Here is a 19384-nt window from a genome sequence, read left to right on the forward strand (position 1 = left end):
GGGCTCAAGGAACATGCACCCCACGCCATATAAGCCCATGTGGTTGTCCAGCTGCTCAGATAAGCTATTTAAAACTGGAGCAGATAGGCAGGAACGGAGTGGGGAGCAGGCATGTAACAGAAGCCAGCTGTCCCTCTCGAGAATCCCGATAAAGCAGATGCCAGAGGCGCAGTCCTGGGAAGGCAGGCTGGGAGCGGGCCGGGGCACCGGGCAACCCCGAGGCGCCTCACGAGTCCCCGGGCCAGGCTGTGGGGCACACGGAAGGGCGACCTGCACCTCCACTTACGATGACGCTGCGGGGAGGGCGTCTTCCAGGCTCCTGGCTGCTTCCCTGGGCCGAGCGGCCTTGCCCAGCGGGCAGGCTCCGCAGGCCTCAGTGGGGACACGCGCCACGTGGGTCTTCTGCACGCCCCCCAGAGCCAGGGGACAAGCCCTCTCCTCCCTGGGAAGGGGCTAGGGCTGCCACAGAAGGTGAGATACAAGTAGAACTTCTGGGCAGTTTGAGGGGCCATGAGGACTGGTGAAGTTGGCTCCCCCTTGCAGCTGTCCGTAGGCCTGAAGACGAGCCCTATGGGACCATGATGTGCTGTAGGATCCGCAGGCCAGGCCCCGGGGGCTTGTGGTTTGCTCGCACGTTTATGTCCACAGCCCCTGGCACGGTGGCCCGGATGTCGTGGGGCGCGATACGTGATGGAAACGGAGGGGGAAAGTGGGTCGGAGCTGAGCCTCCCCCTCAATGTGTCCAAGTCTTCGAAGCCTCTGTCCCACCTCCGAAGAAGGAACGCCCCTCCTCCGGGCCCGCCACGCCGCCCCGCGCCCCCAGCTCGAAGCCCCGGCCCCCCACATCTTGCCCATCAGGGACACACACCCCTGTTTCTCCATGGGTGAAGAGGGCCAGCCTCCCCATTCCTCCTCCTCTCCCCTCCTGACCCCGTACCCACGCCCCCCCGGTCCTGGACGGCCCTCAGGTGCCCGCCGCCACCATTCTGGACAGAAGGCAGGACTTCCACCTTCTGCTGCCACGCTGCCCCGTGGGCTCAGCTGAAACCGTCCCCCCCACCACGCTCCCAGTGGCCGCCTCCGGGCTCATCCCCCATGTGGTCCTCCACGTTGTGGCACATGCAACAGGGCAGGCTGAGGCCCCATGTCTACCCTCCCGTGGCCTGGGGGAGGACCACCCTGCAGCCTCCGTGGGGGAGGACCACCCTGCAGCCTTCCTGGGGGAGGACCACCCTGCAGTCTTCCTGGGGGAGGACTGCAGACAAGCAGAGAGGAGGCGGAGAGGGGCAGGTGAAGGGAGCAGATTGACAGAGGAGCAGAGGCAACTAGGCGGTCCCGAGAGAGATGGAGGAAAAGCATTCTGGTCCCGCTCTCCCGTCTAGCCCACCGGGGTGCAGCCTTGCTTGGTGTCCTGGCCTGGAATCTCCCGCAATTTAGCAACGGCCTGTCTTAGACCTTCCCTTAACTTGAGCCACTTCCACTGGATTATGGTTCTTTGTAAGCCCAACAATCCTTCAAACGGGCCGTCGTTTGCACAGCTGCCTGGGAGGTCCCCGGGCACCTAAATCACCACAGAGCCCGAGAAAAATCCCGTAGGTTCTTGACGCTCTTGGACCATGTGAGGCTTTTACCAACTGTTCCAAAGCAGGGATTTAATGCAGATTAGAGTCCAGCCACTTCCCACAGTCACACCTGGACAGGGCAGGGTTGCTCCCATCCTGTCACGGGTGCTGGGTCCTTGCAAATAGCTCGAGTTACCTCCTAGTGCTAACGGTAGAAGGGAAGAGAAAACGGAGATGGTGCTCGCCCCGGGTCTTACTGGAAGCAGTACACACTGGAAGACTGCCTACACGTTTAAGGACCCACAGAGAGCAGGGCACATGTGGGTCCCAAGGACATCAGGACAGCAGGGTAGATGGGGCAAGCAGTGGTCGGTATCAGGGTAGGGGGACCTGCTCTGTCTCCAGAGGGTGCTCAGCATCACCTCCTCCCAGAGCCCACCCCTGCCCACGAAGCCACCCAGTCGCCACCCTGCTGCACTTGGTCCTCACACTGGTCCCCCGTGGAGATCATTGTGTGCACGGAATTGTCTCCTTGTTGCGTGAGGAATGAGGTCAAGGCCTATATGGGGGATGCATGAATGCAAAGGGCAGGGAGTCACGGGGTCCCGTCCCCAACACCACCCTGCAGCCTGTCCTTGGTCACCCCCGGGGCGGGGGGGGGTGACGCAGGCATGAACCTGTGGAAGCAGCTGCCAGGACACCCCAGACACCCAGGACCGAGCCAGCCATGCTCTGGAGGAGGGTTTCTGGGAGCCTCTCCCCAGAAAGGTCTATGTGAGGACATTGCCTGCAGAACAAGTTCACCTGCCAGGGGACTTTCCAAAGTTTAGAACACGAGCACCCAAAAGTCCTAGTCCTTGTTTGAACCCTGAGTTCCCAGCAGGCCCTTTTAAGTCTCTGGGCAGTGCTCATCACACTCCTCCCCCTGCCCCTGGTTTTGTCCTCAAATTCTAGGAGTGGAGCACTGGCAAAAGCTCCAGGCCTTGGGGGAGTCCGTGGGGTGCAGGGTGGGGCCTCCAGGTCCCACCGTCTGTTGCTCAGCACAGGCAAGGGACCAGAGACAGGAGACCCACCAGCCGAAGATGGGCCAGCCTGGGGTCACTGTGGGGCCTGCACCAGTGGGGTCCTAAGGGCCTTCTGTCCCCTGGACCCAAGGACCAAGACAGGAGCCTCGCTGTCCATCACAGGGGCTGGGATGAGGCTGGTCGTCGCCCAGAAGTTGGGGAACTGAGACCTGGTGATGCCCTTCAGGGCTATGTTCTGAGAAACTCTGGGGTTTTCCAGGTAAACCTGGGGACGGGGGACAAAGGGGAAGTGGGCAGGGCTCTGATTCTCCCCTACGTCCCCAGCTGGCTCTGGGTAAAACCAGAGCAGTCAGTTAGGAAGGAAAGTTCTCAGGACGCCTGGGTCTGCTTCCCGAGATGCAGATATTGAGCGTCTGCCTTCAGCCCAGGGCGTGACCCCGGGGTCCCGGGATCGAGTCCTGCATCGGGCTCCCCACAGGAGCCTGCTTCTCCCTCTGCCTGGGTCTCTGCCTCTCTCTGTGTCTCTCATGAATAAGTAAATAAAATCTTTAAAACAAAAAAAAAACAAAAAAAGGAAGAAATGTTCTCATCAAATTCAAATGGGAAAAAAATGCATATGTGTGTGTAATAGAGCATATACGTGTGCAGGGGTATAGACTGTATCTGTGCGTGATGGACATACAGGACGCATACACATGTACACATACACACGCACACACACACAATTTACTTTTTGTTCTTTTGATTACAGCACTAAGGGGTGGCACCAGACTGACTGACTTGGGTTTGTCCTAGATTCTCATAAAGCTCAGCATCCTCCACGCTCACATGGGCCATGACCTCGGGGGGTACAGGAGGGCCGTGGGGAGAAGGCACTGGGGGAGCGCGGCAGGCGCGTGGCCCTGTGCAGTCACCCTGCCGGGATGGAGGGCAGCTCACCTCCACGTGATCGAAAGAGGGGGCTGACCCTCCCCCCCCCGCCGTCCAGTCACAACCATCGTCCTCACACGCCCCCGATGACCCTGCTGGAAAGCAAATCCCCAGGCAGGATGCAGTGAATGAGTTTATCAGCTCTTTCCTGAGAACAGCTTTTGCAGCAGGAGGGTGAAGGGGTGCACAGAAAGGGCCCCACGCTCCGGGCCTGAGCCGCAGCCCAAGACGGGAGAGGAAATCAAAGCAGGGCTCCGGGGCGCAGGGCAGGTGCAGGGGCTCCCGTCCGCCGGGCGGCCCGGGGCCCAGGTGTGCACGCCCAGGCCTCGGTGAGGCAGCGACGTCACAGGCACGGGGAGGCACCTGCTGGGAGGCCGCAGAGGGGACCCTGAGCTCAGGGAGACAGCAGTGCACGGCCCTGGATGAGCAGGTCCCGGCAGCCACCTCGGCCTGGTGCGGAGGCCACCCTGGGTGCTGGGCCCTGCGCCAGCCTGGGTCCCGGATGTGCCGGTGCAGAGGGGCGAGGGGGCGCTCGGCCAGGAAGGAGGCGTTGGCCACCCCCGACACTCCTGGCCCTGGGCCAGAGGCAGAGAGGGAGCAAGGCGGCGGGGGGCAGGCTCGCGGGGTCTGTCCTGGCAGCGCCCATCACACCTGCGGGGCAGACGTCTGTCAGGAAAGACAAGGGGGTCTCTGGGCAGGACGGCCTCCCTGGGCCCCGGCCCACAGCCGCGCTGGCCAGAAACCCCAAAACCCCTTGTTGAAGGGGCTTGGGGCTTTGCAGAGTTGTGGGGAAAGAGGGGCCGGCCCGGGGGTTCAGCCAGTGTCCCCGAGGTTGGGTCCAACCAGCTGGAGAGCAGAAGCAGGGCATTCTGGGTCCCGGCATGACGCGCCCGGGCGGGGGGGTCTCCCCAGGGCAGCCCCCCTCTGCCCCTCACCTCGGCGTCCAGGGACGAGTCTGCTTTCCGTCCCCACTGGGTCCTCTTTGTTACCACCGACTCTTTCCCCACCTCCTGGTTGGGGACATCAGTGTGGGTGGGAGGGCGGCAGCCTGAGGCAGCGTGCAGGGGGCCTTGGGGTCCCCAGCCCCACTCCTCCTGGCAACAGCCCCAGCCCCCCAACTCTCCATGGGCTCCCTGCCTGGGAACCCCCGCCCACCCCCCCAGACCCAGGTTATGATGCCGAGCAGGGCCCGTGCATGAGGCTCAGGGAGGGACAGGGTACCTGGGGGTCCTGCTCTCCAGACTCCTGGGTCCTGCTGATCCACAGGTTGAGCCTCGATGTTACCACCCCCGAGAGCTTCAGGTTCTCCTGAAGAGAAAGGCTCATGTCTCAGGGCTCGGGGCTCACGTCTCAGGGCTCGGGTCTCAGGGTTGGGGCTCACGTCTTGGGGCTCGGGGCTCAGGGCTTGGGGCTGCCGGCTACAGCAGGGCGCTCGGGAGGCCCGGGTGCAGGGACGTGATTCTCCGTCACTCCCAGGCCCACTCAGCACGGGCCACGAGTGTCCGGGAACCCCCCCGACCAGCGCTGCGCCCGCAGCTACGGAGACGAACCCCCCAGGGTCCGGCTCTGCGTCGGGAGGCCCGAGGGCGCACCTTCCGGCCGGAGGCCACCTCCGCGCGGCCCTGGCCCAGCAGCTCCTTCTCAAAGAGGTGGCGCTTGCTGGCTACGCCCACGGGTGCCACAAAGAACTCCGCGCGGGACGAGCCCGGAGACTTGACGGATTCGGATCTCTGGGAAGAGAGGACACAGACGGCTGACCGGGCAGGAGAGGCGCTCGGGCCTCGGCGCCCAGGCTGCTCGGGCCCCCCGGCGCCCCCACAGAGCCCTGCCCACCTGGACAGCCGTGTGGTATCTCTCCAGCTTTTCCCCCAGCTTGGCCGTGCCAGCCGGGAGCCTCATGCTGGCGCTGCGGGACGGAGGACAGAGGACAGGGCAGCTGAGACCCCGGCCTCAGCCCGCCCCGAGCCCTACCCACCCGGCCTGCGGCCACGCAGAACACGGCCCCCGTCACCGAACTGGACTACGGTGACTCGGACCGGAACGCCCGGAGACCTTTCCTCCCCTCCCCAGAGACGCCTGCCATCCCCCCCCTGGTCCGGGCACTTCAACCTTCTGTCTCCCGGACCCCGCCCTCCCCAGCACCGCCTGCCACCCCAGGCTCTCCCCACACTGCCACCAGGCCACTCAGGCCCCAGACAAGCCCATCCTGTCCTTCCAGCTCAAGGCTCTCGGCCCCAGGGCAGGGACCAAACTCCCAGGCAGGGCACAGGCTCCCGCGGCCTGGTTCCCGCCTCCCTTCCCGACACCAGCGTCCCCACCGCCGCGGCCTGGTTCCCGCCTCCCCTCTCGACACCAGCGTCCCCACCGCCGCGGCCTGGTTCCCGCCTCCCCTCTCGACACCAGCGTCCCCACCGCCGCGACCCCTTTCTCCACGTGCTCACGGCCAGTTAGCCAGACACCTCACGCTTTTCACACCTGTGCCTTTACTTGTGCTCTTCCCCCTATTTCAAGTCCCAACTGGAAGTCAATCGCTTCGGCTCCCGCAGGCTGGGCTTTTTGCAGCCACTTCGGGGCCACATTCCTGTCCCTGTACCTCCCTGCTGGGTTGGGGCGGGGGTGAGGGATGGGGGGGCTCCTGCATGATTAACCATCTGATGTGAGGTGCTGGAAAGTGGCAGCCACGTCTCCTTCGTCTGCGTACCCCCTGGCCGCCCCCATCACCCCAGCCCTCGCCCGGGACAGTCCGCCTCCACAAACATTTAAGGGCAGATGGGACACAGCACGAGTGCATGAAACTCCTAATACACGAGCACAACTGCTTTTCAGGCCCTATTTCCTTTTTTCTTCTTCTTCTTTTTTTTTTTTTCCAAAACACAGTCCTCAAACTACTTGCATCAAAATTATGGGGCACAGGGGTGCTCCTGGAACATGCAGATTCCCAGGCCTGCTAAAGCAGAGGCTTCCCCCTCCCCCTCCTGCAGGGCTCTGCACCCCGACTCCCTCCGCCTGCAGAGCCCCCCACCCAAGCCCTGCCTCCTTCCAAAAGGCTCTCCTCTCCCTCCCTGTTCATCTCACTGGGCCTCCATCCCCGCGTCAATCCCATCGCCCTGCAGACCCGGAGCCCTGGCCAAGGACGGCGCCTTCCCCTCAGGTGCCCTGTGGCACCGCCCGGAAGGGCACGTAGCAGGCGCTCAGCAAACACAGGCTGAACGTGACCAGACCAGGCCAGAGCCTCCCGGTCACTGACCTGCGGGTCAACGTTGTTTCTGGGTTGTCTCTCCTGGGGCTCATCTGAAACAAGAAGGAAAGGCTGTGATGAGTGAGACTCCCGAGGAAGCCAGGGCCCTGCACCAGGGAAGGGCTCAGCTCTCTGAATACGCCTCCTCCACCTCCTCGTCCTCCTCCTACCCCCCAACCAAACCTCCTCCTCTTGTCCGGGGAGACACAGGCCCCCACCCAGCAGGCTGGGTCAGAAGCCCTCCGTGGCCCCACCACCAGCTCCACGGCACCCAGCTGTCTCCCCGCCTGCCTCCCCGCTGCAGGGACCAGCCCTGGTCAACGGCAGGCCCCCCACTTCCTCCCCAGGGCCTGGCGCACGACAGCAACACAAGGCACAGTCAGCCGCAAACCAGACACTGAGCATGAACCCCAGAGGGTGAGCGGAGAGGCCCGGCCCGCACAACGGGGACCCCTGGGGCAGAGGCAGAGCAGGGAGGTGCAGGCGGGCCCCGCCGCTCCAGCGCCCACCCTTCGCCTGCGCCAGCCTTCCGGATGGGATGGGGACCCGGTGAGGGCAGGCCTGGCCGCCCCTGAGCCCCGCTGAACCTGCCGGCCCCCCTCCTGCAGCTCGGGCCCTGCCCACTAGGTGGGGCTGCTCGGCCCTCTGAGCGCCGAGTCCTGGACTCTGGGCCTCCCAAGGCCAAAGCCCCTCTCCATCCCAAGGACCCACCTGCCACCTAACCTAGGGCCCTGATGCTGCAACAAACGCTGGTTCCCCGGCCTGCCCTCCAGCGCCCCGGGCGCTCACCCGGAAGGAGATGGTCCTGGGGCTGGAGCGTCTGAGGGAGCTGCTGTAGGTAGCCTGGGTGGGCGAGAGAGTGTCCACCTCTCCCTCCTTGCTGGGGATTTTCACCTGGGCGGGGGGAGGGAGTGTCACACGGGAGGTCCCGGTAGCCCAAAGCCCAAGCTGCCAGGGGAACCCCATGAGGCTCGGCTCGCCCCAGGAACCGCAGGAGGGAAGGGGGGAGACAACGGTCCTATGCCTTCCCCTGCTGCCTCCTGGCCCTCCGCCTCTGCGGTGGGGGTGACGGACACGCATCTGTGGGGCCGGGCCACCACACAGAGCTTTCCAGCAGAACTTCTGCAAGGACCTGAGGCTTCCCAAAAGGCTGCTGGAGCCCTGAAGTCCAGGCCCTGGATGATGGCTGGGTGCGGGGTGCAGGGGTGCGGGGTGCAGGGTGCAGGGGTGCAGGGTGCAGGGGCTCTATCACACAGCTGAGGCTCTTCCCAGCTGCCTGCAGCCTGGCCCCGCCTCAGGGTCCCCTATTCTGACAGTGACCAGAGGCAGGGAGGGAGAGGAAACTGCCCGAGCTGGCGTCCTGGAGAGAGGACAGGAAACAAGGGCGCCAGGGCGCCAGGGCCCGCCTGCAGCGGAACGCGAGGGGCAGGGGCATCGCCAACCTGCAGTGTGATGGGCGGGAGGCGCGAAGAAGCCGCGGTCGGAGGCTCGGGCGCCCGCTGCTCCCCCTGCTCGGCCGAGGACGGGGGGCTCTCGTCGGGGAGGGCCCTTCCCCGCTGCCCCGCAGGCTGGCACCCCCCCGAGGCCGGCTGCCCCCCTGCCCTCCTCGGCGCCAGCTTGCTCCCGGCGGCCGGGGTCTTCTCCGACGCCAGAGACTTCTCAAAGAGCGACGCTTTCTCAGAAACCAGTCTCCTTTCCGGGTCTGAGGTCTTCCCTGGGGCTGGCGGCTTCTCTGGGACACCTGTTCTTTCTAGAAGGGGCTTCTTCTCCGGGGTGGCTCTCTTCTCGGGCGCAGACGTCTTCTGGGGGCCCAGGGCCTCCTGTGAGCGGCTCGCTTCCGCCGAGACCAGTCTCTCTGCAGGTGCTAACGTCTTCTCTGGCAGAGCCGGCTTCCCCGAGACCTCCTCCTTCCCGCCTGCTGAGCCCCGGCCCCCCGGGCTCTCGTCCTCCCCGGCCCGGGGGCCCCGCTGCTCCCCGCTCGGGCCGAGGGGCTGCTGCTTGGCCTGCCCCGGGCCAGAGGGCTCCCTTCCCGCTCCTGCCTCCGGCTGGCCAGGGGCCTGGGCCGCCTCCACCGCCTGCCGCCTCTGCCTCCGCTCCCGCCGTGTCCGGAGGATGGCCTGGACGTCCTCGTCCTCATCCTCGTCCTCGTCCTTGGAGACGGAAGTTCGTGGCTTGGGCACCTCTGCTTCCTCTACGCTCGGCAGCCTAGGCCGGAAGGTGGGAGACGGGGGCGAGGTAAGGCTCAGAGGCCACCAGAGGCGGGAGAGACGCTGCCAGGGCGGCCGGGCCCGGGGGCTCCCCGGCCAACCACCACTTGACTACACGTTGGGCTCCCGGGAAACCCCCCGGACAAAGCACGCCGCGCTTTGAACGAGTTTATAAACCCCCACAAGGCCCAGCCCATCCACGCTCAGACCCCAGCAACCAACACTGACCCATTGGCTGCCTCCCAGGCGTCAGGCCCCACGCTGGGCGCTGGAGGTCGGAAGGAATAAACGCCCCCGCCCTTGGCCCTTAGAGCTCAGCTCAAGACCAGACACTTCGGGGATGTGCCAAAGGTCACACAGATAGCGAACTGGGAGGAGAACCCAAAGCCCTGACATAGCACCCTGCACTGCGGTCATGTGGCTGCTGGCCCCAGAGGCCAGCCCAGCCACCCACCTGCTCCCCCTTCTCTCGGGGACCCATGGGAGCAGGCGCAACATGGGGAGACCGTCCAGAAGCCGCAGCACTCGGCCTCCAGGACATTCTTTTCCTCCCTCACCACCCTGCCCTCCATGCGATTTGCTGTCTGGGCCTCAACTTCCACATCTGCAAGCTGGGTGAAATGAGACTCCTTCTCCGTGAGTGCCCAGCCCAGTCCCCTGCACACAGGGGACTTCTTTTCCCTCGTAACCCTTGAAATCTAGGTGGCAAGAGTAGCCCCGTGTCCCTGCCTCAGCAGGGTTGACGGGGGTCGGGGTCGCAGGGAGGCAGCCTGTGCAGAGCGCTGAGCCACAGGGCAGACAGATGGGGACAAGGCCGGGCCCTGCCTCCGAGCTCCGTGCCACCTCTCGGAGCTGTACCTCCCCCTGCAAGGTCGCTTCAGGCCTCTCCCCGAGTCAGGGGTCCTGCGAGGACCGGCTCATGGCTGCGCCACCGTCCGGCCTGTTCCGCTCCCCGGAGGGTGGCGGTGGCTGCGTGGCGGCGGCTCGGGGGGTGAGGAGCTCCCTGCCGGCCAAACCCCTTGTCCTTGGTCTGTCTGGGCAGCTGGGTGCGTCCTGGCACCCAGGGTGGGGAAGTGGCGCCTCGTCCCGCCCCGCCCCGAGCACCTCTCGGCCGCCGGCGAGTCTCCGTTCTGGGTGAGCCTGGGGGCCTCGTCGTCCGTGGCGGAGCTCAGGGTACGGTGCCGCCGCCGGCGCTCGCGCTCCTGCTCCTCCTCATCTTCTAGAGTCCACTGCCTGGCCAGGCTGCGGGGTGGGGGACAGCGTCAGGGCAGCCCACGCAAGACCTCGGGGCCCCCCTTCCCAAGCGGCCCCTGCGGAGCCAGGAGGAGAGAGCCAAGGTTCCTGGGCCGGGGCCGCGGCTGGGCTGAGCCGGGTGTGCTCCAACACACGCATGTCCCCAACACCCAATACCAAAGACACTGCAAAACATCTCATTAGGAATTCTGCATTTGGGGCACCTGGGAGGCTCAGTCGGTTAGGCGGGTGGTGATCCCAGGGTCCCCTGCCCCCAGGGGAGCTTGCCCTCCCCGCCCCCTCCCCGGTCCCTCCCCTGCTTGTGTTCGCTCTCTCTCTCTCAAACTCTCTCTTTGGAATCAATAATTTTTTAAAAAATTTTTTAAATAAAAATAGTAATTCTGCATGTGGATTACACATTGAAATAATATTTTGGGTATACTGGGTAAATGAGATATTATTAAAATTGATCACCTGTTCCTTTTCACTTTCTTAGTACGTCATCTACAGAAAGTTGACAATTTTTTTTAAAGATTTTACTTATTTATTCACGAGAGACCCAGAGAGAGAGGCAGAGACACGGGCAGAGGGAGAAGCAGGCTCCATGCAGGAAGCCCGATGTGGGACTCGATCCTGGGACCCCAGGGTCACCACCTGAGCCCAAGGCAGATGCTCAACCACTGAGCCACCCAGGGACCCGAAAATTGACGATTTTAAATGTGGTTCGCACCTGTGGTTCACATTACATGCCTATTAAATTTCAGCTAAAGGTACTAAAAGGATTTGGATTGGACCAGGGCTCCTCATCCTGGGCATCACTGACATTTCAGGCCGACAACTCCACATGCAGGGGCTGTGCTGAACGGCACCCCAACCTCTACCCACTGGACCCCTGAGCACCAGCCTAACCCCAGTTGTGACAACCAAAAATGTCTCCTGACTTTGCCATGTCCCTGGGCAGGGCAAAACCACTTCAGATGACAACCCCTGGGTTAGACTTAACCGTGAAATCCAAAGTGGGAATGTGGGGCCCCCTCTCTAGGGGTGCCTAGGAACACGGGAGGGTGGGCACAGTTCTGCCTTGACAAGTTCCTTTTTCTTTTTGGTCTTGGATTCTTAGGTAACATCCATCAATGGACAATCAGAGAGAAACTTTCTCCGAGTTTCCCAACAACCCATGGGATTTCTCGGCGGCTCAGAGGGGGAGAACCCACAAATAAGACCAATCACACCCGGAGAAGATTCCAATACCTGCCTCCCATCTCGGGAGCTCTTTGAGCCTCTCTAACCTTCTAGAACCAGCTTTCACTTGTGGGGGAGCGAGGGGATGCCGTACACTCTACTATGGGTTCCTCTTCCTAGTCACTCTGCATTCACAGGACCAGTTGGGGACTCCACGGCCAGGCACCCACTGGTTTCCCTCCTTCCCCACTCATCCAGCCACTTGTCCATCCAAACACTATCACTCCCCGCCATTTCCCTGCCCAACCCCACCCACCCATCTTTTTGTTTTTTGTTTTTAAAGATTTATTATTTGAGAGAGAGAGCAAGCAACCAGGGGGAGGAGCAGAGGGGGAGGAAGAGGGACAAGCAGACTCTACACTGAGCATGGAGTCCAGCGTGGGGCTCGATCCCAGGACCCTGAGATCATGACCTGAGCTGAAACCAAGAGCCGGACGCTCAACTGTGAGCCACTCAGGTGCCCCCCACCAATCATCTTTAGCCACCTGCCCTATCATCCTCCCATGCACCCGGCCACCAGCCCACCCCACCCTCCATCCACCCGCCCTTCCACCCTAACCAAAGAGCAAATACATCGTTGCCAAGCAACTGCAATGGGCCAGCAAGTCAGGAACTGGGGGTTCACAGAACAAAGTGGGGTCCCTGCCCTAAAGACCCTATGGCCTAGTGAGAAAGAGGAGCGTGTCCCCCAGTAACTCCCCCAACCAAAGCACAGAAATTGCTCTGCAGGAGGGAGAATGCTTACTGCAAGCCAAGGTTATCAAGAAAGGCTCATGGAGACGCACCCAGGGCTGGGTCTCGGTGGGCAAACGGGATTTCAACAGAGGTGATGGGGGGCGGGGAGAAACTGGCAGTCCAGGCGGAAGGGAGGGCCCAAAAGCCTGAGGCCAGAGGTGGGGGTGGGGGCAGCCAGCACCCTGGGAGAAAATTTGGGTTGGAAATAGCACCCCTCGAGAGTCAGCAGAAGAGCCCTCTCTGGAGCCCTCCTGCGACTCCCCCAGGGGTTCCTGGGGCCTACAGATAGGAAGAGTCTCTAAAAGGCCTCTTCGTCCCTCCCAGAGTTACTGTAAGGCCGTCCCTGCGCCACTGCCAGGTGTCAAACCTGCTCGCCCAGCCAGTCCTGGCCCAGCCCTAGCCCCCCGGGCCTCTTCCCCTCCTGCACAATATCGCCCTGCAACCAAGCCCCAATTTAAGGAACAGACATGTTTCTGGAGGAAAAAAAAACCACCACGTGAAAACCCAGGGATTTTACCAACAGAACTGCATATGAAATGCATCTATGGGGCCTCCAAGGAAAGGTTCCTCCAGGCAGCGTCTTGTAAAGCAGCCTACTCCCCCTGCCCTCAAGCCCATCCCGGCTTTTCCTCTTCGCCCGTTTTCCTTCCTAAAATGAGAAGGATGAACCACACAATGGCTCCGATCTGGTTTTCTAGGTCGGACGTCACGCTGATCCAATATTCACCAAACAAATATTTTTTGAGCCCTGACTACGAGCCGGACACAGTTCCTGGGACGCAGCAGAGGAAGCTGGCAGGGCCCTTCCCGTCGTCGAGAAGCACAAATCGCAGGGGGTGGGTGTGTAGTCAGTGAGCCAGGAAATGGGTGCGTGAGCAAAAGGATGTCAGGAAGTGACACAAGGGCAACAGAACCAGGTAAGGGGTAATGTGAGAGACAGTGCCTGGGAGGGGAGGCCTCCCGGAGAGCTCTGAGAAGGAGCCCGATCTGGGAGCAGGGGGTCCCAGGAGGAGGGCACAGCAAGGGTGAAGCCCTGGGTGCAACAGCTGGGTGTTCAGGGAAAGGGAAGGCCAAGAGCCACAGCATGGCCCACAGGGGGCTTGGACGGGGAGGAGGCCAGAGAAAAAGGCCTCATGACCAGGGGAAGAACCTGGGTTTTATCCAGGTGTGCTGGAGAGCCACTGGATAGTTTCACATAGAGGAGGGACCCGATAGAATGTAGGACTACTATGATTTAATCTCTCTGGCTACTGAAGGAAGAAGAATTGAGGGGGGCAGGGGGCAGGGGACACAGAGCACCTCCCATCAGGAGGCCCGGCGAGACCTCCATTGGCCTGAACTGCGGTGGTGACCGAGAGGAGGAAAGAGAGATGGATTGGGGACACATTTTGAAGACAAGAGCCGAGAAGTTGCAGATGGACTGCATGGGGATGAGGGTGGAGACAAAGAGAAGAAACAAGGAAAATTTCCAGACGTCTGGCCTGAGCAATTCCTGGAGCTGTAAGTCAGACGGGAAGGATCGGGGAGGAAGGAGCTTGGGGAGATGTCGGCAGTGGGGGTGGGTGGGGGGAGAAAAAGTTCTGCTTCTGGCTGTTCAGGGTGAAAAGACACCGGCGCAAAGGAGACCAAGGTCCTGAGTCAGAGAGACCAGAGGAACCCCGCCGGGGGGAGGAATGAGGTCGGGTCCAGGACCGTGGGTGTGGGGGGCCAGGTTGGCGTAGTGAACACAGAGGCACCTGGTCCCCCCCGGGAGCAGCTCAAGGGCTGGGCCGGAGCCAGGCCAGATGAGCGAGGGGAGCATGGGAGTCAAGACGGAGGAACCCCTGAGCACCAGCAACTCTTTGGAGAAGTTTTATCAGAAGAGAAGCAAATAAAATGCGACGGTACCTAGAGCAGAATTTGGAATCAAGGAACGGCTTTTCCGTTGAGGTATAACTTACGTACAATAGACACACACGAGGTTTTGTTTTCTTCTTCAAGGAGCGCAAATGAAGGAGAGTGGAGAGGGTGTGAGAAGCCTGCAAGCAAAGCGTGAAGATGTCGTGCTGCGGGAGAGGAGGGCCCACAGGGGAGGCCGGCTCTCATCTCCAGCATCCCCCGGCGCCTGGCACAGCCGAGCGCCAACGGTGGAAGGAGCAAGTGCGACTCTCGGATGTGCAGGGCTCCCTCCTCCCTGGGGAATCACTAACCCCAGCCTTGCCCAGGAGGAGCAGGAAGCAGGGGGAAATCGGGGCTCCCCCAGAGCAGTCCGCCCACCTGTTAGGGGCCAGGCTGATGCCTCACCACTGCTCGGCTACCGCCGGCTCACGAGAGCTCATGGATTCGTGTGCTGAACGGGCGAATGAATGAATGACCGGTCTCCATATACACGGAGCTCACGGGGGCATGTGAGGGCCTACGGGAATCACGTTTAAGGTCTGCGGTCGGGCAGCCCAGGTGGCTCAGCGGTTTAGCGTTGCCTTCAGCCTGGGCCGTGATCCTGGAGACCCGGGATTGAGTCCCGCATCGGGCTCCCTGCGTGGAGCCTTCTTCTCCCTCTGCCTGGGTCTCTGCCTCTCTCTCTCTCTCATGAATAAATAAATAAAATCTTTTAAAAAAAATAATAAAATAGTCTGCGGTCAAGATCGTGGGGCCTCAATACGAGCCCTTCTCCATCAGCCTGGGAAATGCCAGCTTCAGCGGGCTTTCATCGGAGCCATCTTTTCGGTTCTCTTTGTCCGGACTGACCCCCTCCCCCTTTGTACAGTCTGGGGCCAGCGCTTGCCCTCCAAAGTTGAGGGGTCCCTCCACTGGGTAAAGTGCCCCACAAAGCCGGAAGCTCCTCTCCCCTGACCACACCCGGCTGGGCCGGGCTGGAGCCTCCAGGATTCCTCCGTCCTGAGCAACCCCGTTCCCACACGCTCCTCTCAGCCCTGGGGGAAGCAGCTTATTTGTTTATCCTCCAGTGGGGCCATATATGGAGTATGACCTGCCAGGGCCTGGTCTCCTCGGAAATGACTCACCCCCCTCACTCCCCAGGCCAGCACCAACCCTCAGGGGTCTTCAGGGCTGGATCGGCAGGAGGCGAGGCCCAGGTGTCCTTGAACGTCCACCAGCTTTAGGCCATGACCCCACAGTTCAGCCAAGATGACTTGGTCACTCCCCTGCTGCCCAGGAATCACGGGGCTGCTTTCAACCCCCGGTAGAACTTGACTCACTTCACCTCCACCGCCTTTACCACCACCCCACCCTGGGGAAGGAAGGTTCTTGCCAAGAACTCTTGCTTATAAGATGAGGAAACGGCTAGAACTGCAGGGGCCGGAGGAGCAAGGGTCAGGCTCCAAGAGGGACCTCAGCAGGTGCAGCTGGTGAAACCCCCATAATAAATAAATAAGCACGGGCTTTAGAACGGTGCTGAACACTCAGGAGCACGCTGGGGTTTGTTGAACACGGTAGTCAATAAATTAAAGAGTCAAGACGTGAGGCCACTAACGCGTGAGAGCTTGCCGTGAGGCCGGCACTGTTTGAAGTATTTTACAAATAACAGTGACGTGAAACCTCCCAACCACCCCTGGAGGTAGGTGGCGTTAGCCCCAGTTCACAGGTGAGGAAATGGAAGGTCACAGGGGCTAATCACCATCCCAAGATAGCACAAGTAATCAAAAGAAACAAAAGAAGATTCCACCCGAGGTCAGCTTCTCAAGAGCCATCCCCTCCACAATTCCAAGCGCCAGGACGGACTCCCGGGAGGGCTGCCCCAAGCCAGGGCGAGGCCCACCTCCCCGACAGCCCAACAGCAGGGGTTCAGAGGAAGCAGAAGCGGAGCCTGGGGAGGGCCTCCAACCTTGTGGGACTCCCCACCCCAGGACAGGCCAGAGCTCGGGGCGCAGCCTGGGCGAGAAGAGGTTTGGGGAAGCCCAGTGGTCCGCTCACCGGCCGAAGCCTCGCCGCTCTCACCAGCGGATGCCACAGCCCTAGGCGGCACCTAGCCCCCCACTCCCTCCTTGCCACCAATCCTCTCCTCTACCTCCAGGCCTTCACTTGGCAACCACACCCCTCTCTTCGCCTCCATGCATGGTTGCTGTGCCCCCCAATTCTGCACTCACACAGCTGCGGGAGAGAAGTTAGATCCAAGGAAGAGCCCCCCTACGGGAGACCTCAAAACAAGCTCGAGAAACAGACCGAGACTCAGCCGCTCTGGTCAAAGTAGGTGAAGGGTGGGAAGGCTCTCCCAGAAGCATCTGTGGAACCCTGGGTCTCAGGGAGCAGGATCTGCGACTTTTTGAAACAAAGAACAGACAAGGGAGCCCAGCTCTGCCGGGCCGTATGACCTTGGGCCAGTCTCCGGCCCCTGCGGGACACGGGTCCCAGACTCCGCTTCTACACAACGAGGGGTCACGGTGAGGAGTGACGGAGTCCCTTTCAGCCCTGCCGGTCTCGGGACAGGCGTGGGGACCGGAGAGCAGCGCAGGGAGGCAGGACGGCTGCCCGAGGCCCAGGCAGGGCAATGATTAACCACAGGCTGCTCAGTCCCAGGCACCCTCAGACCCGCCCCTCACCCCCTGCAGACAGGCCCGGCCCAGCCTCACCCTCACCTGGCCGGCCCGGGAGGAAAGGGACAAGGCCGCTGACCAGGGCACCCTGCCAGCCAGCTGCCACCACCACCCCTCCCGGAGCCGGAGCGTCCGAATGTCTACTTCACGCCGAGGATCCGAATGTCTACTTCACGCCAAGGATGGGCTGCAGGCTGGCCCCCCGCTCCCCACCTGCGCCCTGCCGGGGGCCACACGGTCACACCCTCATCACCGTCCTCCCCAGCCTGGGAGACTCGGTTGACAGTGACTCACAGCCCTTTCCCTCCTGCCCGCTGAGGCTTGTCGTTCCGCCGGGAGCCGAGCGGGAGCGGTCCTCTGCTCCAGGTGCCTCATCCCGGCGCCTGTTGGCAGCAGCTGCGTCTGCCCACGGGGCTCTGCGGGGGCTGGGGCCGCCGGGGAGGGCAGGCCGGGGGCTCCCGTGGCAGGACTGGTTCCCCAGGGCGTTCCTGGCCCTCACCCTGGCCGTCCGTGGGAACCCGGCCCCACCCCAGCAGCCACATGTCCACCCGAGCCGTGGACAAGCTGTGACCAGACCCGTTCTCATTTTTAAAGTTCTCCGGCCCAGCTGCCCACCCAGCACACACACCCTGTACGTATCCAGGCTCGCTCTCAGACACAAGGTCACACGCGTCCCGCCGGCCTGTGAGCTCCTGACCACCGAGTGTGTGGTTTGCATTTTTCTCCCAATGCCCTCCACGGAGGGCTTCAATAAACACTCACAGCAAACATCCTCGGCCTCCCACGGCCCAGACTCAGCAACGTAAGAACCTGCCACCCACACAGGCCACAAACGCGCTCACCCGCACATACACCTGCGCACACACATGTAAACACACATCCACGGGCGCAGATAGGCCCACACCTACGAGCAAACACACTCCCACGTCAACCCCTCCTGCACACACCGATCCACATGCAGAGTCCAAGGTCTGGACCCCCGGCCCCACCCTCAGCGCAGACCTTCCCTGGGGTGTGTCCGGCCTCCCTGGCAGCCCAGGTTCCTTCTTCCAGGGCACCGAGTTCCTTCCATCCTTGGGGCTTACTTTATCCCCTCTAGAGCCCCTGGGCCCCCCATGGGGGAGACCAGGCAGCCGTGCCTCAGAGCAGAGTGAGGTCCTGAGGGTCTGAGGAGGTGCCCCCCCACCCCCCGGGCCCCGGGAGGATGAGACTGAGACACTGGAGGAGCTCTGAGCCCTTCTGGAGGGAGCGGGGGAGATCCTAGAGCCCCAGAGAATGCCTGAAAGCTGCCCTGATGGGGAAGGCCTGGGGAGGGTGCCACTGTGCCCGCCCGTGGGGAGCACCCTGGCCTCCAAATGCCCACCTGCGAGGGGCGAAAAGGACAATTTCTACTTGGCTTAACCCTGGGGCTCAAAGGAGCAGGAATCCGGCTCTGAGCTACTGCGCGGGCCTCAGTTTCTTGGAGGGCAAAATGGGTGTATATGGCAGGGATGGTGGGGGATGAGGAGATGAAGATGCTCCCCGGAACACGTCTGAGGGGAGGTGCGGGTAGCTCCAGGAGGAGTCCCCGGGGGCCCCCAGCCACAGTGGGGGTGCTACCACCAGGGCAGTCCCCCCACACCCCAGGCTCCTCCAACCCTGACAGAATGTCCGGCGGCAGGGATAAGATGCCCAGGGTCCCGACCCTTTGACAGACCAGCCTACAAAGACTGAAGCACGGGGGGTGGGGGGGGGGGGTCAGCAGCCGCCCTGAGGTCGCCCAGCCCAGACGCAGCACTCAGTGTGAGCCCCCTTACTGGGAGGGGGCCTGTTGCCCAACGGCCCCTATTCACTGACCCCTGTTGCGACCCCACCCCGGGGGGCCCGCACCCCTGCTCCTCCCCAGAGCGGCTGAGCCCCCCTCTCCAGCCGCCAGTGTGGCGGGCAGGGGCTGCCCTCGGGCCGGGCCCCCACCCTCCCCTCGCCCCCACCCCCCCCGCAGGCCCCTCCGGCCGCCCCCAGCGCCGCGGGGGCCTCCGTCCGAGCCCCGGGGAGGGACAGGCGGGGCGCTCACCTGGACAGCGCCGACCAGTCCTTCCTGCCGCCAGCCATGCCGCCGCCGCCCGCGCCGCACCTGCGCGCCCTCCCCGCCGCCAGGTGGGCTCGCGGCCCCGCCCCGCCCCGCCCCGCCCCGCCCCCTCCGGGAGGGGTCCCCGCCCACCAGCGGCCGGGGCGGACGGACCGACGGACGGGGCGGCGCGGGGTCGCGGGCGAGGGCGGGGCACTTCCTGCTCCAACCCGTCGGACCAGCTCGGCGCCGCCTCCTCGGGCAGGGGTGCGGGGAGCGAGCTCGGGGCCGCCCACCTGGGCCCAGAAGGTCGGAGCGCCGGGCCTGGGCACCCCCACCCTGGGCCTGGGCACCCCTGACGGCTGGGCCCCCCACCCCAGGGCTGGGCACCCTTGATGGCTGGGCACCCCCACCCTGGGCACCCCCCACCCCAAACCTGGGCACCCCCACCCTGGGCCTGGGCACCCCTGATGGCTGGGCCCCCCACTCCAGGCCTGGACACCCTTGATGGCTGGGTACCCCCATCCCGGGCCTGGACACCCCCAACAGCTAGGCACCCCGCCCCAGGCCTGGGCACCCTTGATGGCTGGGCACCTCAACCTCGGGCCTGAGCACCCCCACATCTGGGCACCC

The 19384-nt window shown here is 63.1% G+C and overlaps 1 protein-coding gene and 1 long non-coding RNA gene across 5 annotated transcripts; one reads left to right on the forward strand and one right to left on the reverse strand.

Annotated features, from left to right (window-relative positions):
- Nucleotides 1–3287: 3287 nt before the first annotated feature.
- On the reverse strand, nt 3288–18854 carry LAD1 (ladinin 1). 3 transcript variants are annotated; one of them, XM_077902439.1, is made up of 10 exons: nt 18758–18854; nt 10067–10204; nt 8198–8960; nt 7545–7649; nt 6765–6808; nt 5351–5423; nt 5110–5247; nt 4739–4825; nt 4453–4527; nt 3288–4183 (listed from the first exon to the last, which is right to left on the reverse strand). In XM_077902439.1, the coding sequence occupies exons 1-10, from the start codon at nt 18793–18795 to the stop codon at nt 4163–4165; spliced, it is 1482 nt and encodes a 493-aa protein (XP_077758565.1). In that variant the 5' UTR covers nt 18796–18854; the 3' UTR covers nt 3288–4162. The 3 variants fall into 3 exon arrangements, with proteins under 3 accessions (XP_077758565.1, XP_077758564.1, XP_077758563.1); XM_077902438.1 differs by lacking the exon at nt 18758–18854 and adding an exon at nt 16334–16407 and having other exon boundaries at nt 3288–4168; XM_077902437.1 differs by lacking the exon at nt 18758–18854 and adding an exon at nt 16334–16407.
- LOC144316492 (uncharacterized) lies at nt 11218–14780 on the forward strand. 2 transcript variants are annotated; one of them, XR_013382471.1, is made up of 3 exons: nt 12363–13089; nt 13429–13672; nt 14153–14780. It is a non-coding gene; the product is annotated as an uncharacterized LOC144316492 (long non-coding RNA). The 2 variants fall into 2 exon arrangements; XR_013382470.1 differs by having other exon boundaries at nt 11218–13672.
- Nucleotides 18855–19384: the final 530 nt, after the last annotated feature.

Source organism: Canis aureus, chromosome 6 (assembly GCF_053574225.1).
Source record: "Canis aureus isolate CA01 chromosome 6, VMU_Caureus_v.1.0, whole genome shotgun sequence".
NCBI classification, from domain to species: domain Eukaryota; kingdom Metazoa; phylum Chordata; class Mammalia; order Carnivora; family Canidae; genus Canis; species Canis aureus.